Source organism: Myotis yumanensis, unplaced genomic scaffold, assembly GCF_028538775.1.
Source record: "Myotis yumanensis isolate MYYU_CA2020_CCGP unplaced genomic scaffold, mMyoYum1.0.hap1 SCAF_1, whole genome shotgun sequence".
Taxonomy (NCBI): Eukaryota; Metazoa; Chordata; class Mammalia; order Chiroptera; family Vespertilionidae; genus Myotis; species Myotis yumanensis.
This window is the reverse complement of record NW_027223752.1, coordinates 3,004,397-3,022,107: the sequence shown is the minus strand read 5'-3', so window position 1 is coordinate 3,022,107 and position 17,711 is coordinate 3,004,397. Positions and strand designations below refer to the sequence as shown.

General features: G+C 49.4%; 2 gene segments (V, D, J or C); both read right to left on the bottom strand.

The window, feature by feature from the left end:
* Window positions 1-871: 871 nt before the first annotated feature.
* Window positions 872-1,342, bottom strand: LOC138999399 (immunoglobulin heavy variable 4-38-2-like). The segment is given in 2 exon segments: window positions 872-1,215; window positions 1,297-1,342. Coding segments are annotated over 2 exon segments (390 nt in total).
* Window positions 1,343-7,193: 5,851 nt separating this feature from the next.
* LOC138999383 (immunoglobulin heavy variable 4-38-2-like) lies at window positions 7,194-7,634 on the bottom strand. The segment is given in 2 exon segments: window positions 7,194-7,507; window positions 7,589-7,634. Coding segments are annotated over 2 exon segments (360 nt in total).
* Between the last annotated feature and the right edge of the window lie 10,077 nt (window positions 7,635-17,711).

The window sequence follows — 17,711 nt, the reverse complement described above, 5'->3', positions numbered from 1 at the left end:
GAGGGGACAGCAGGGGTGAGATGGTGGCGGCTGCCCAGCTAGTGGCAGGGCCTTGGGGAGGAGGTGGTTCTCAGGGCAGCTCACCTGGGCCTGGGACTGCAAGGGCAACAGGGAAAGCAGTGCACAGGCTCCAGGGAGGAGGCCATAGTTTTCTCTGTAGAAGTTATTGGGAGATTGAAACCACACAAGTCCCTGGAGGCAGAATTCCTCCCCCTCCCCCACCACCTCACCAAAATAAAAGCCCTGCACCCTCTCCTTTCCAGTCTCCATCCAAGCAGGTCTGACTTGCTGAGTGATCTTTCCTGTGCTTCTCAGGGGTTTCAATCAGGAGCATAATAACCATCCCACGTCCCCTTGGTGTGTGTGTGTCATGAACATCTGTACCATCTGCTGTGTCTCTGCTTCTGCATGGTGTCCACTCCTCTGGGTGCTGTGAGCATGAGGACAAGACCAGGACTGTCACCCTGTGGGTCCTTCTTCTGCAGCTTTGGGTTCACACACATGTGGGGCCCACGGTCCAGCATTCAGAGGAGCTGCACTGTTGGGTCATTAGAGTCTCTTGTTAGATTCAGGTGACGTGGGTCAGTGATTTGATGATAAAACTCATTATGGCACAAGTGTGTATGAAAGAGACTCTCTGCCTTTTGTTCACAGGAGGAAGTTGTCTCTCTTTACAACAGACTTTCTCACTCAGAGACTCAGACATCAGCGAAGAATCAGGATCCAGAGGTTCCCTGAGGGAAACTGTGACATGAAGAGGAAACCACACAGGAACCAGCCCAGACCTCCAACTGCACCTGCTGCTGGGATGGTCCATGTGTTCAGGGACCCTGACCGCCCCCTGGTGATCAGAGATCTTTCTGCAGAGAGGTTATTCTCTGGGCTCACACTGACTTTCCCTCACTGTGTCTCTTGCACAGTAATACACGACCTTGTCCTCGGTGATCACAGACCTCAGGTGCAGGGAGAACTGGTTCTTGGACGTGTCTCTGGAGATGGAGGTTCGGCTCTTGAGGGAGGGGCTGTAGTCAGTGTATCCATCATAGCGTATGCACCCCATTGACTCCAACCTCTTCCCTGGGCTCTGGCGGATCCAATACCAGTAGTAACCACTGGTGATGGAGTAACCAGAGACAGTGCAGGTGAGGGAGAGGGTCTGCGAGGGTTTCACTACTCCTGGGTCTGACTCCTGCAGCTGCACCTGGGACAGGACACCTGGGACAGAGAGAACACAGTGAGTCCTGGGCTCAGATGCAGGGTCTCTATCTCCTCACGTCTAAGCCCTGTGTCACTCACAACTGGGAGCTGACAGCAGGAAGACGAAGAGCCACATGGGAGTCATGTCTTGCAAGTTAGGTCCTGGTCCCCCAGATAGTATTTTCCATGGTGAGAGGGCCCTGCATTTAAGTGGACGCCAACTCTGTGTGACTGGCCCCCACGTGGGCATTTGCATATGGGAGGTGTCTGCACATACAAATGGCAAGAGGTGATGGAGGTCCTGGTCTCTGGGGCTTCTCCTGAAAGAAGGTTCTTACTGTGTCCTCTGAGAACCAGGCCCTTCTTGGGATTCTGGTCACCATGCCCAGGGACCTCTCCTTCCATACCAGGGGCTATGGTGCAGGAGATTGTTAGGAAGTAGGATGTGGGAACAATCAGTGACTCCTTTGGGGATAAAAATCAATGAGGCTCTGTTTCCATAGAGACAGATATAGATATACTAGAGGACAAATGCACGAAATTCGTGCAAGGGGCTTGGCCTCTGCTGTCTCTGGGGGTTCGTCCGGAAGGCCGTCCAGTCTGATTAGCATATTATGCTTTTATTATTATAGATGATTTAGACATAGATATGGAGATTGACATAGTTCCTTTTTCATTATTGTCACTGAAGAATATGTTTATTGATTCATAGATATAGATGCAGATGTAGAGATAGATATAGAGATAAAGATGTAGATGTATTTGTAGATGTACATAATAGTATATATATAGATACTGTTTTCCTTATCCTCAACCAAGGATATATTCATTCATTCTTAGAGGGAAAGTAAAGGAGAGAGAGAGAAGGAGAGAAACATTGATGTGAGAGAGAAATATTGCTCAGTCGCCTCCCATATATGACTCTACTGTGAATGTATTTATTTATTTATTAAAATTTTTAAAAATTGAGTTTAGAGAGGAAGGGAGAGAGAGATAGAAACATCAGTGATGAGAGAGAATTATTGGTTGGATGCCTCCTGCATGCCCTTACTGGGGATGTTTCCCGCATCACGGACATGTGCCCTGACTAGGTGACCCCCTGTTCATAGGTCGATACTCAACTAGTGAACAATGCTGGTTGGGCTCCTCCTGCATTTTTAGAATTCATTGAACCCCCTGTGTACCTGGGCTCTGGCAAGTGAGACGTTGGCAACATCATAGGTGACCAGGCCCCAGCCCTTGCCTGACTGCCCTCTGAACCCAGTGGCCACATACTTATGCACTACGATGCTCTGCAGCTAATGGCCCCCTGGAGGTTCCCTCAGCACAGGTGTGAGCTGTTGGAGGTTCTGTGAGGTCAGTGCTCAGTTGTGTCTCCACCTGACACAGGTGGGGCCCGCATAGCCTGACATTACACGTTGGAATTCACGTGGACTTAGCAGGGTAGTGGATGTCACCACAGGCCACATAAGTGACCCTGACCTTGGCATCTCAGGGAGGGCCTCGCATAGGAGATGGGAATGAGAGGATGACGTGTGGGTGCATTTTAGGCAAAACCTACAAGGGCCCAAAGGTGTGGTCAGACACAGCCACAGGGGATGTCCTGTGCAGGCCCCATGGTGTGAGAGTGTGGGCGGCAGAGGACGGAGTGTTGGAAGCAGAAGGTGAGGATGAGGTGATGTCTGCAGAGCTGGAGGCACAGTAGAGGTGGGTGGGACCATGTCTCCCTTCAGCAGGTTCTCCAGGGAAGCAAGACAAGTGTTGGGACAAGTCCCCCGGGAACAGGTTCTGAGACCAACGGGGAACGGGGAGCAGCAGGGTTGTGACAGGGCTTGTCACTGGGCCTCCTTCCTGCTTCTTTCCCAGGACACCCTGAGAGCTGGGTCTACCTCCCAAGCTCAAAGAGAGGAAGCTCCTGCAGGGTCCGACACTAAACCTCTATGTACAGCCATGTCAGTGAGAGACAAGTAGCTAACTGCCCCAAAATTTCGCCTCCTGGGGCAGAGCGAGGGCTGATCACCTTCAAGTGAGGTTTGGGGCCTGGATTCTGTTCCCCACTCAGCACTGCCTGGAGGGTGGGGGATGTCGTTCTCAGTGAGGGGACAGGAATCCCTACAATGTTTTCCTTACAAACCCAGAGAGGGACCATCAGAGACATGGTGACAGGAAGGTCACAGATGAGAAACCAACCAGATCTGACACACAGCCACTTCCTGCTTTTTTCCTGCAGAGATTCTAATTAAAGACACAAAGAAGGAAGCAGGAACTGCCCCCGGGACACTGGGAGGGAAGAAAGCATTGACCCCAATAGGAAGCCTGCACAACCCTCCAGGGACAGCCTCTGAGCTGGGACCCTCGGTTTGCTGGTCCTGAGCGCCCCCTGGTGTCCTGCACGCTCCCTGCAGCCCAGCCCTGCTGTCTCCCTCAGGGAGGTTTGTGTCTGGGCTCACACTGACTTCCACTCACTGTGTCTCTTGCACAGTAATACACGGCCGTGTCCTCGGCTCTCAGGCTGCTCATTTGCAGATACAGCGTGTTCTTGGCGTTGTCTCTGGAGATGGTGAAGCGGCCCTTCACGGAGTTGGCGTAGTATGTGCTACCACTATAACTAATGCGTGCGACCCACTCCAGCCCCTTCCCTGGAGCCTGGCGGACCCAGCTCATCCCATAGTCACTGAAGGTGAATCCAGAGGCTGCACAGGAGAGTCTCAGAGACCCCCCAGGCTGCACCAGGCCTCCCCCAGACTCCACCAGCTGCACCTCACACTGGACACCTGCAAACACAGAGACACAAGGTGCACTGAGAATCACATGGAAGCACCAACAGGCACAGGCACAGGTCTCAGCGCCCCCCACTCCTGAGAACGACCTTGAGAAATGATCAGGAGGAAAACGCAGCTTGGCACCAAGTCCATGGTGGAGCCGCTGGGGTCCTGTCTCAGGTGCTTGGGTTCTGGGTGTCTCCCCAACATGCTGGGCAAGGGCCCCCTTTTATGAGCAGGCGGAGAGCCCCATTTGCATGGAGTCTGCATATAAGGTGCAGCTGGGACCCTGGGCTGCCTGCCTGACCTTGTCATCCTAGGGGCGACCCCAGATGGGAAAGGACTCAAGGATGCTGGCCACAGGGGGTCTCGTCCTGACCCCCCTCCTTTCCTGAGACCCGTCACCTTGACCCCATTCGTTGGGGGGAAGCTTCCAGGATTGAGAATCCTCCTTCCTGGGGTTTTGATGAGGACTGAGGGGTGCTCCCCCAGAGGCATGTGGATGGGGCTTCCTCTTGATCTCCTTCCCCCACTATGGGCCATGTCACCTCTCTGGGTTTTGGGAATAGAATCTGCATTGAATGATGGTTTTCCTTTGAGATTGAAAGGATCTAATTGTTGTTTTCCTCTATCACATCTTACTCACACAAATATGTAATCCGACAATGCATGGTCCCTGCTGCCTTTCACTCCTTGAGCCAAATAGGCAGAGACAGGGTATAATCATATACAGGCATTCATTCCAATACTGCAGCAATATGGGGGAACAGCAGGTCACCCAGTAAAACTTGCTCTGCAGCCCCCATAAACCAGCTGCTTATACTGAGTGAAATGATAGAAGATTACGTGGGAAGTAGCCAAAGGATCTGCCAAAGGGGCAGGTGACAGGGAGCAGAGGGCTGGGACCTTCAAGGGCTGGCTGGCTGGTTCCTGCAGGAAAGTTGTTCATCTCCAGGATGATCGGCAGCTCCAAATGGGGAGGAGGGGTTGCACTTCCAGGTGAGCTCCCAGGTCCCAGTGCGGCTGCCAGCCAGGCTAGAAGGTGCCTTCTCCAATCAGAATAAACAATCACGGTGAACAGAGCAGGATGACTATGTCGTACAATTCTAGCCGGTTCCCCACACTCTATTCCTGCCCCTATGATAACTCGAACCTCTACAGGTGAGGAGGCAGGAGAGGCTGGGCTGGACGCTGTGGCCACAACTCCATCTCTGAACTGCCATCACTCTCACAAGCACACACCTGCCTCCGGAAACCACAGATTTCATTCAACTTCCCTGCTGTTCCTGAGCAAAAAACCTGTTTCCCAGCCCCTCATAGTGGGAGAATTGCCATCATTTACACATGCACCCTGGCTGGTGGGTCTCAGTGGTTGGCCCTCCATTGCCCACACCAAGGGTGTACCAGGGGTGGGCAAACTTTTTGACTCGAGGGCCACAATGGGTTCTTAAACTGGATCGGAGGGCCGGAACAAAAGCATGGATGGAGTGTTTGTGTGAACTAATATAAATTCAAAGTAAACATCATTACATAAAATGGTACGGTCTTTTTTTTTTTTTTTTTTTTTTTTTTAGTTTTATTCATTTCAAATGGGCTGGAACCGGCCCGCGGGCCGTAGTTTGCCCACGGCTGGTGTAGACTCTTTAGAACAAGCTCATCCTGCCCAGGTGGCATGTTTTTAATAATTTTGTGAACTTCCCACTCCACACGGAGAAAACACATGTATGAACGTATGTTGTAAATGAAGAAAAGACAATATTTTGGTACGAGAAATGTCCTAACATGTAGAGAATATTTTATGAGATTTTATTGGAGCCAAAATGATAACAAGTGTGGGGGAGCAAGACCTCAAATGCTCCAGAGAATAACCATTTGCAGCTGTGTTTGTTCATTTGAAGTTAAGGAGGGAAGGTGAGAAATGGCATGGAGCTGGGAGAGAGCAAGGCGGCAACTGGATGCCAGGATAGTTAACAGGAGGTTCTCTCTCTCTCTCTCTCTCTCTTTCTCTCTCTCTCTCTCTCTCTCTCTCTCTCTCTCTCTCTCTCTCTCTTTCTCTCTCTCTCTCACCTAATATATATTGTTGAAAGTATTACATAGGTCCCCCTTTTTACCCATTATCCTCTTCCCACTTGCTCCCATTCCCTCCTTATTCCCTCAGCACCCCTTGTTTGTGTCCATGGGTCAGGCATATATGCAGAAAAGTTCATTGGTTGATCTCTTTCCACCAGCCTCCCCTTCCTTCCCTCTGAGGTTTCATGGCCTGATTATGCATCTATGTCTCTGGGTCTATTTTTGTTCATCAGTTTATTAGCCCCATTAGCAATGAAGATTGGTGTAGCCATTATGGTAAACAATATGGTGTTTCCATCTAAAAATTAAAAATCGAACTCCTATTTGACCCAGTGACCCTATTTCTAGGAATATATCCTAAGAAACCCAAAACACTCATCAGAAAAAATGTATGCACCCCTATGCTCTTAGCAATGGAATTTACAACAACTAAGCTTTGGAATCAGCTTAAGTGCCGGTCAGCAGATGATTGGATAAAAAACTCGTGGTACATCTACACCATGGAATGCTATGCAGCCATGAAAAAGAAAGAACGCTTACCATTTGCAACAGCAGGGGTCCATCTGATAAGGGGTTAATCTCCAAAATGTATAGGAACTCATACAACTTAACAAAAGGAAGAAAACAACACAATTGAAAAATGGGCAAAGGGCCTACTAGGTAAGCCTCCAAAGTGGACGCACAGATGTCCAAGACGTGCTCTCCTGAGGGTGGTCATGCTGATGTCAAAGGTGTGTTAACCCAGATGCACAGGAACAATGGACGAAGTGCTTAAGGCAAAGATGAACCTTTTAGTAAAGAAGTCATAGGCCTCGGCGTGCCCACCCCCAGGACTGCCCAGGGAGGATGTGTGCTCAGAGCCTCCTGTGAGAGTTCTGTCAGTCACTGAGTTTTGTCAGATTTAGGACAGAGCCCCCTTTTTTGTTCACAAATACAATGCCTAAAACTAGGAAAGGGCTTTCTGTGAGCTCTGTGGCTGAGTCTTGGGGTAAAACTAATTTAAGACAGAGCAAGAAATGTTATCTTTGCTCAATTCAACACCTGCTCTTGGTTAGGGCCCTGTGCTAGTCCTGCGCGCCCCCTGATGGTCATGGATGCTACCTGCAGCTCAGCCCTGCTGTCTCCTGAAGGGAGGTTTGTGTCGGGGCTCACACTGACTTCCCCTCACTGTCTTGCACAGTAATACACGGCCGTGTCCTCGGTGGTCGTGGAGCCCAGCTGCAGGAAGAACTTATTCTTGGACGTGTCTCTGGAGATGGAGGTTCGGCTCTTGAGGGAGGGGCTGTAGTAAGTGCTCCCCTCATAACATATTTCTGCAATCCACTCCAAGCCCTTCCCTGGAGGCTGGCGGATCCAGTCCCAGCAGTAACCACTGGTTGTGATGGAGAATCCAGAGACAGAGCAGGTGAGGGAGAGGGTCTGTGAGGGCTTCACCAGTCCTGGGCCCGACTCCTGCAGCTGCACCTGGGACAGGACACCTGGGACAGAGAGAACACAGTGAGTCCTGGGCTCAGATGCAGGATCCCCATCTCCTCACGTCTAAGCCCTGAGTCACTCACATCTGGGAGCTGACAGCAGGAAGAGGAAGAGCCACATGGGAGTCATGTCTTGCAGGTGAGGTCCTGGTCCCCCAGAAAGTATTCTCCAGGGTGAGGAGGCCCTGAATTTTAGTGGAAGCCAACTGTGTGCGTGTGTCTGGTGGCCGTGTGTGCACTTGCATATGGGAGGTGTCTGCACATACAAAGGGCAAGAGGTGAGGGAGGTCCTGGTCTCTGGGGCTTCTCCTGGAAGGAGGTGCTGACTGTGCCCCAGAGAACCAGGCCCTTCGTGGGGTCCTGGTCACTGTGCCCAGGGACCTCTCCTTCCACACCAGGGGCTGTGCTGCAGGAGGTGGACAGGAAGTAGGATGTGGGAACAATCAGTGACTCCTTACTGATAAAATCAATGAGGGTCTTCTCCCATGGATGTAGATATAGATATAGATATAGATATAGATACAGATACAGATACAGATACGGATACGGATACAGATATAGATATAGATATAGATATAGATATAGATATAGATGTAGATATAGATGTAGATATAGATATAGATGTAGATATAGATGTAGATAGATATAGATATATGTAGAGATAGATATAGATACAAATCTTTTTTAAATATAACTTTCATGATTTTTAGAGAGTTAGGAAGGGAGAGGGATAGAGAGAATCTTCCAGGAGAGAGAATCAAGGATTGGCTGCCTCCTGCATGGCCCCACTGTGGATGAACAACACAGCCCACCCATGTGTCCTCACCAGGAATCAAACCAGTGACTTCTTATGTACTGAGTCAAAGCTCAACCGCTGAGCCAGGCTGGATCTTCTTTTCATGTCCTCACCTGAGGACCTGTTCATTAATTTTTAGAGGGAAAGGAAAAAGAGAGAGAAGGAGTGAGAGAAACATTGATGTGAGAAAGAAACATTGAACAGTGAAAGATGGGGAGTGAAAGAGAAACATTAACAGGAGAGAGAAATATTTATCAGTTGCCTCCCATAACTGCCAGGACTGGGAATCAAACACACTGCCTTTTCATTTACTTATTTTAATAATATTTCATAGAATTCAGAGAGGAAAGGAGGGGGAGGGAGAGATAGAAACATCAATGATGAGAGAAAATCATTGATCTATTGTGTTCTGCATGGTCACAATTGGGTATGGAGCCCACAACTCGGGCATGTGCCCTGACCAGGAATGGAATCATTGGTTGAAGCTCAACCATTGAGATACATCAATCTGGCATCATTTTGTCTTGAAATATATTTTCAGCCAGTTTAGAATTCTAAATTTATGGTTTTTCATTTTTTCTTCAGCACTTTAAAGTCATTGTGCCTTTATCCTATGGTTTTTTATATGACATTTGAAGTTTATATTAATCGTTAAAAATATTGTTATTGATGTCAGAGAGGTAGGGAGAGGGAGGAGATGGAAACATCAATGATGAGAGAGAATCACTGATCGGCTGCCTCCTGCATGCTTCTTCTGGGGATTGATCCTGCAACGCAGGGCGTGTGCTCTGATCCAGAATCAGACCCATAAACTGGTGGTTCCTGGTGCTGACACTCAAACCATGAACCACAACATCTGGGCTCTTTCCCTTTCTGAGTAGCATGTACTTGACTCGGGGTTCGCTCAGTAGCGGCAGGTCTGTGATTGTTTTTGAGAGTCTGACGGATGCCAGTTCTGATAGTTTTGGTTTGTTTTTTGATGTTTTTGTGGAGGAACAAGAGTTTGGAGCCTCCTACGCCACGATTTTGCTTCTTCCCCTTCTGCTCAGTGACTCCTTTTGAACAAATAGAGAATGAGAAGGGAGAAGAGCAACGGCCTGGAAATCTACTATCAACAGAGAACACAGAGGGGTCCCCCCGCCCATCCCAGGCCAGCAGAGACAGGAGGAGGGGCCTGGGCTGAGCAGTGACTCTGGTGTTTGTAAGGAGACATTCTGTTTTAGGAAGATGAGCTTCCTGTTCCTGCAGGACCCCAGACACACACCCAGAAGGGGTGGCTTTGAGGGGAGTGAGCTTGACAGGCAGGCAGACAGGGCAGGTTCCATGGGAAACAAAGGCAGGTGGAGGGTAGGCAGGGCAGACATGGCAGTCTGAGCAGCCTAACCACAGGGACCAACCAGGCAGACATAACAGAATGTTTCTAGACTCTGAGCGGGAGGCCTGGGAAACGAGGGATGGCCTGTGACAGTAAGGTGAACACACACAAGGGAACAGGGATGTCCAGGTCCCTTCCTGGGCAAGAACAATGAGAGGCAAATCAGGTAGGCACACGGGTGGACATAGAGCAGGCTGGTGGCAAATATACACCCGAGACCACAGGCTTCAGGGGCAGCCCATTAGTGGGTCCCTCCCTGTGCCGGGAGCCTGAATCTGCTTGTAATAAACGCTCCACGCTTTTGCTTAAATCTTCTGGTCACCGATGTCTTTCTTGGACTTGGTGACACCCGATCCCGGGGACAGAAAAAGCTGGGCTCGCTGTTCCGGTTATCAAGTTTGGCTCAAATAAACTCTTAAAAAATATTTTCCACAGGCTTAGAGGTTCTCATGTCAATGACTTCAAAGTGGTTCATTTATGTTGAGGATTTTATGCCAATTCAACCAGCAGGGGAACCTGCCAGAGTGTCATAGGGGGAGACAGCACAGCTGGGGAAGCCTACTTTCTTTCCTTCTCCTTTTTTATACACTTTCCTTGACTCCAAAGAGGAGGCCAGTGGGAGCTATGGGAAAATCAATGATGAAAATCATTGATTGGCTGCCTCCTGCCCCCAAACCCTTGGGGATCAAGACTACAACCCGGGTCTGTGCCCTGACCAAGGAATTTATCCGTGACCTGGTTCATAGGTTGATGCTCAACCAGCCAGTCACTCCTGCTGGGCTGGAAAAAGACAGGACACTTAAGTCCATGACGACCAACAGCAAACTTGTCTTATCCCCAACACCTGTGAACTCATTTGAACTCATCCTGCCCAGGTAGCCGGTTTTTAATAATTGTGTGAACTTCCCTCTCCATACGGGGAAGAAACGTATATGAACGCGTGTTGTAAATGAAGAAAAGACAACTTGTTGATGTAGGAAATATACAAACGTGTAGGAAATGTTTTATAAGATTTTATTGGACTCAAACTGATGACAACTGTGGGGAAGCAAGACCTCAAATGCTCCAGAGAATAACTGTTTGCAGCTGTGTTTGCGAATTTGAAGTTAAGGAGGGAAGGTGAGGAGTGACATGGAGGTGGGAGAGAGTAAGAGGGGGACTAGATGCCAAGATAGTTAACAACAGGTGACCTCCTGAGGGTGGTCATGCTGATGTCAAAGGTGTGTTAGCCCAGATGCACAGGAACAATGGACGGGGTGCTTAAGGCAAAGATGAGCCTTTTAGTAAAGAAGTCATAGGCCTGGGCGTGCCCACCCCCAGGACTGCCCAGGGAGGATGTGTGAGCAGAGCCTCCTGTGAGGGTCCTGTCAGTCACTGAGTTTTGTGAGATTTAGGACAGAGCCCCCTTTTTTGTTTACAAATACAATACCTAAAAGTAGACCTAGGAAAGGTCTTTCTGTGAGCTCTGTGGCTGAGTGTTCGTGCAAAATTAATTTAAGATGGAGCAGGAAATGGTATCTTCCTTTAACTCCATCTGCTCCTGGTCTGGGCCCTGTGTTGGTCTTGAGCCCCACCCTGGTGTCCTGAGTGCCCCCTGCAGCCCAGCCCTGCTGTCTAACTCAGGGAGGTTAGTGTCTGGGCTCACACTGACTTCCCCTCACTGTCTTGCACAGTAATACACGGCTGTATCCTCTGTGGTCACGGAGCTCAGCTGCAAGGAGAACTGGTTCTTGGACGTGTCTCTGGTGATGGAGGTTCGGCTTTTGAGGGAGGGGCTGTAGTAAGTACTACCATGATACCAGATATTCCCCATCCACTCCAGCCCCTTCCCCAGGGGTTGGAGGATCGAATGCCAGCAGTAACTACTGGTTGTGATGGAGAATCCAGAGACAGAGCAGGTGAGGGAGAGGGTCTGCGAGGGCTTCACCAGTCCTGGACCTGACTCCTGCAGCTGCACCTGGGACAGGGCACCTGGGACAGAGAGAACACTGTGAGTCCTGGGCTCAGATGCAGGGTCCCCATCTCCTCACGTCTAAGCCCCTGAGTCACTCACATCTGGGAGCTGACAGCAGGAAGAGGAAGAGCCACATGGGAGTCATGTCTTGCAGGTGAGGTCCTCGTCCCCCAGAAAGTATTCTCCAGGGTAAGGAGGCCCTGAATTTAAGTGGATGCCAACTGTGTGTGTGTCTGGTGGCCGTGTGGGCATTTGCATATGGGAGGTGTCTGCACATATAAAGGGCAAGAGGTGAGGGAGGTCCTGGTTTGTGGGGCTTCTCCTGGAAGGAGGTGCTGACTGTGCCCTCAGAGAACCAGGCCCTCCTTGGGGTCCTGGTAACTGTGCCCAGGGACCCGCTCTTTCACACCAGGGGCTGTGCTGCAGGAGGTGGTCAGGAAGTAGGATGTGGGTACAATCAGTGACTCCTTTGGGGATAAAAATCATTGGGGCTCCTTTTCCATGGATATAGATAGATATAGATATAGATATAGATATAGATATAGATATAGATATAGATATAGATATAGACATAGACATAGACATAGATATAGATATAGATATAGATATAGATATACTGGAGGCCAGATGAACAAAGTTCGTGCTAAGGGCTTGGCCCGTGCCATCTCTTCAGCTTCATCTGGGACGACACCCTGTCTAATTAGCATATTATGCTTTTATTGTTACAGATGATTTAGACATAGATATAGATATGGAGATAGATATAGATCGATCTTATTTTCTTTATTCTCACGTAAGAATATGTTCACTGTTTTATAGATATAGATGTAGAGATAGATATAGAGATAACGATGTTGATGTATTTGTAGATGTACATAAAGGTATAGATATAGATATTGTTTTCTTTATCCTCACCTGAGGATATACTCATTCATTTTTAGAGGGAAAGTAAAGGAGAGAGAACTTAAGAGAGAAACATTGATGTGAGAGAGAAATATTGATCAGTTGCCTCCCATATATGACTCTTTTGCGCATCAAATCTGCAACATTTTTTAGTATGTATTTATTTTTTTATTAAAATTCCTTTTATTTATTTTAAAGAGGAAGGGAGAGAGAGGTAGAAACTTCAATGATGAGAGAGAATTATTGGTTGGCTGCCTCCTGCATGCCCACCACTGGGGATGTTTCCCTCATCCAGGACATGTGCCCTGTCTGGGAATCTAATGGTGACCTCCTGGTTCATAGGTCGATGCTCAAACAGTGAGTCATGCTGGTTGGGCACCTCCTGCAATTTTAGAATTCACAGAAATCCTGCGTACCTTGGCTCTGGTCAACGAGACGTTAGCAGAGTAATAGGTGACCAGGCCCCAGCCTTTCCCCGACTGCCTTTTGATCCTAGTAGGCACATACTCATCCACTACGATGCTCTGCAGCTCAAGACCCCACTGGAGGTTCTCTAAGCACAGGTGTGAGCTGTGGGAGGTGCTGTGAGGTCAGTGCTCAGTTGTGTCTCCGCTTGACACAGGTGGGGCCCCATGGTCTGACATCACACGTGGGCACTGCACCTGGGTTGGACAGGGTGGATGAGGTACTTCAGGGTGCCTGACTGACCCTGGCCCTGGGGTCTCAGGGAAGGCCTGGCACAGGAGATGGGCATGAGGGGATGAGCTGGGGTTGCATTTAAGGCAAAACCTACCAGGGCAGGAAGGAGAGGGCAGACACAGTCACATGGGACGTCCTGTGCTGTCTCCATGGGGTGAGAGTGTGGGCGGTAGAGGACAGAGGGTGAGGATGGGGTGGTGTCTGTGGAGCTGGAGGCACAGCAGAGGTGGGAGGGACCATGTCTTTCCTTAGCAGCTTCTCAGGATGCAGGTAGATTCTACAGGGGAAGCTGGACTGGTGTTGGGACACATCCCCTGGGACCAGGTTCTGAGACCCAAGGGGAACAGGTCCCAGCAGGACTGTTACAGGACCCGTCACTGGGCCTCCTTCCTGCCTGTGTCCCGGGACACCCTGGGAGCTGGGTAAACCTCTCAGGCTCACAAGGGGCAGCGCCCACAGGGGTCAGACTCTACACCTCCATGTGCAGCCATGTCAGTGAGAGGCAAGTGGCTAACTGCCCCCAAAGGGCTCCTCCTTGGGCAGAGCAAGGGGCTGGTAACCCTTAGGTGAGGTTTGGGGCCTGGACTCCGTGTTCCACTCTTAGCACTGCATGAAGGTTGGGGGAATTCGCACTCAGTGAGGGGATGGAAATCCCTATAATGTTTTCCTTGTCAACCCAGAGAGCGACCACCAGGGACCTGGTGACAGGAAGGGCACAGATGAGAAGTCCACCAGATCTGAAACACAGCCACTTCCTGCTTTTTTCCTGCAGAGAATCTAATTAAAGACACAAAGAAGGAAGTAGGAACTTCCCCAGGGACACTAAGAGGGAAGAAAACATTGACCCAAATAGGGAGCCTTCACATCCTCCAGGGACAGCCTCTGAGCTGGGACTCTGAGTTTGCTGGTTGTGAGTGCCCCCTGGTGTCCTGAGCGCCCCCTGCAGTCCAGCCCTGCTGTCTCCTCAGGGAGGTTTGTGTCTGGGCTCACACTGACTTCCCCTCACTATGTATCTCGCACAGTAATACACGGCCGTGTTCTCAGCTTTCAGGCTGGTCATTTGCAGATACAGCGTGTTCTTGGCGTTGTCTCTGGAGATGGTGAAGCGGCCCTTCACAGCATCGGCGTAGTATGTGTAACCACCAGTATTAATGCTTGAGACCCACTCCAACCCCTTCCCTGGAGCCTGGCGGACCCAGTTCATCTAGTAGCTACTGAAGGTGAATCCAGAGGCTGCACAGGAGAGTCTCAGAGACCCCCCAGGCTGCACCAGGCCTCCCCCAGACTCCACCAGCTGCTCTTCACACTGGACACCTGCAAACACAGAGACACAAGGTGGACTGAGAATCACATGGAAGCACCAGCAGGCACAGGCACAGGTCTCAGCGCTCCCCTCTCCTGAGAACGACCTTGAGAAATGATCAGGAGGAAAAGGCAGCTTGACACCAAGTCCATGGTGGAGCCGCTGGGGTCCTGTCTCAGGCGCTTGGGTTCTGGGTGTCTCCCCAACATGTCGGGCAAGGGCCCCCTTTTATGAGCAGGAGTAGAGCCCCATTTGCATGGAGTCTGCATATAAGGGTGCAGCTGGGACCTTGGGCTGCCTGCCTGACCTTGTCATCCTAGGAGCGACCCCACATGGGAAAGGACTCAAGGAAGCTGGCCACAGGGGGTCCAGTTCTGACCCCACTTCCTCCCACTTTTCCTGAGACCTGTCATTCTGATCCCAGTCCTTTGGGGGCAGCCTCCAGGATTGAGAGTCCTCCTTCATGATGTTTTGATGAGGACCAGGGGTGCTCCCCCAGAGGCATGTGGATGGGGCTTCCTCTCACTCTCCTTCCCCCGCCGTGGGCCATGTCACCTCTCTGGGGTTTGGGAATAAGAATTTGCATTGGATGATGCTTTTATTTTGAAACTGAAAGGTTCTTTTTGTTGTTGTCCCCAATCACAACTTACACACAGAAATTTGTAATCAGACAGTGCATGGTCTGTGCTACCTGTCACTACTTGAGCCAAATGAGCAGAGACAGGAGTGAATCATATATAGGCATTCATTCCAATAATGCGGGCAATATGGGGGAGCAGCAGGTCACCCAGTAAAATTTACTCTGCAGCCCCCATAAACCAGCTGCTTATACTGAGTGAAAGGGTAGAAGATTAGGAGGGAAGTAGCCAAAGGCTCTGCCAAAGATGCAGGTGACAGAGAGCAGAGGGCTGGGACCTTCAAGGGCTGGCGGGCTGGTTCCTGCAGGAACGTTGTTCATCTCCAGGATGATCGGCAGCTCCAAATGGGGAGGAGGGGCTGCACTTCCAGGTGAGCTCCCAGGTCCCAGTGCGGCTGCCAGCCAGGCTAGAAGGCGCCTTCTCCAATCAGAATAAACTATCACGGTGAACAGAGCAGGATGACCATGTCGTACAATTCTAGCCGGTTCCCCACACTCTATTCCTGCCCCTATAGAAACTCGAACCTCTACATGTGAGGAGGCAGGAGAGGCTGGGCTGGACGCTGTGCCTGCAGTCTCAGTCTCTAAAGTGCGGTCCCTGCCACAAGCACACAGCTGCCTCCAGAAACCACAGATTACACTCAACTTCCTTCCATGCATGTGCAAAACCCTGTTTTCCCAGCTCCTCAAAGGAGAATTCCATCCTTTACACATGGACCCTGGCTGGTGGGGCTCAGTGGTTGCTGCATCAGTGCCCAAAGCAAGGGGTGCGAGTTTTAGAACTAACTCACCCTGTCCAGTTGGCAGATTTTTTAATAATTGTGTGAACTTCCTACTCCACACAGAGAAAACAGGTGTATGAACGTATGTTGTAAATGAGGAAAAGGCAATACTTTGGTATAAGAAATGTCCTAACATGTAGAGAATATTTTATAAATTTTTATTGGAGCCAAACTGATGAAAACTGAGGAGCAGCAAAACCTCCAATGCTCCAGAAAATAACCGTTTGCAGCTCCATTTGTGCATTTGAAGTTCAGGAGGGAAGGTGAGGAGTGACATTGAGGTGGGAAAGTGCAAGACGGGGACTTGATGCCAAGATAGTGAACAGGAGGTGTTCTCTCTTTCTCTCCTCTCTCTCTCTCTCTCTCTCTCTCTCTCTCTTCTAATCTTTATTGTTGATGGTATTGCATAGGTCCTCCTGCTCCCCATTATCCTCTTCCCTCTCACTCCCATTCCCTCTCCAGGCCCCACCCACCCCATTGTCTGTGTCCATGGGTTAGGCATATATGCAGACACATTCATTGGTTGATCTCCTCCTACCCACCCTCCCCTGGCTTCCTTCTGAGGTTCCATGGTCTTTTTGTGCTTCTATGTCTCTGGGTCTACTTTTGTTCATCAGTTAATTTGGTCCATTAGCAATGCAAACTGGTGGAGCCATTATGGAAAACAGTATAGAGTTTCCTCAAAAAATTGACAATGGAGCTCCTATTTGACCCAGTGATCCCGCTTCTAGGAATACATCCAAAGAAACCCAAAAACACATCAGAGAGAATGCATGCACCCCTATGCTCATAAAAGTGCAATTTACAACAGCTAAGCTTTGGAAACAGACTAAGTGCCCGTCAGCAGATGATTGGATAAAAAAACCGTGGTTCATCTACCCCATGAATGCAATGCAGCCGTGAAAAAGAAAGAACGCTTACCATGTGCAACAGCAGGGGTACGTCTGACAAGGGGTTAATCTCCAAACGTATAGGAACTCATACAACTTAACAAAAGGAAGACAACAACACAATTAAAAATGGGCAAAGGGCCAAATAGGTAAGTCTCCAATGTGGACAGACATATGGCCAAGACGTGCTCTCCTGAGGGTGGTCATGCTGATGTCAATGAGGGTTAACACAGATGTACAGGAACAAAGGACGCAGTGCTTAAGGCAAAGATGGGTGACCATGTTCAGTGGGAGTCTGAGGGTCCAAGTCCTAATTCTTTTATCTTTAAATTATACCTTTATTGTTGAAGGTATTACACATGTCCCCTTTATCCCCCATTGACACCTTCTAGCCCGGCCCCGGGTGCCCAGGTCTTCACCATCCTATTGTCTGTGTCCCTGGGTGATGCACATATGCATACGAGTTTGTTGGTTGACCTTTCATATGTCTCTTGGCCGTCAGTAAGTTCCCTTTGGAGAAATGTGTATTTAGGTCCTTTGCCCATTTTTAAATTGGATTGTTTGTCTTCCTTTGGTTAAGTTGTATGGGTTTCTTATACATTTTGGATATTAACCCTTTATCACATGGATCCTTGCCAAATATGTCCTCCCCTACTGTGGGCTCCCTTTTCATTTTGTTGATGGTTTCTTTTGCCGTGCAGACACCTTTTATTTTGATGTATTCCCATTTGTTTGTTTTCTCCTTAGTTTCCTTTGTCCTGGGAGATGTATCTGTAAACACATTGCAATGAGAGATGTCTGAGATTTTGCTGCCTATGGTTTCTTCTAAAATTTTTATGGTTTCCCTACTCACATTTAGGTCTTTTAA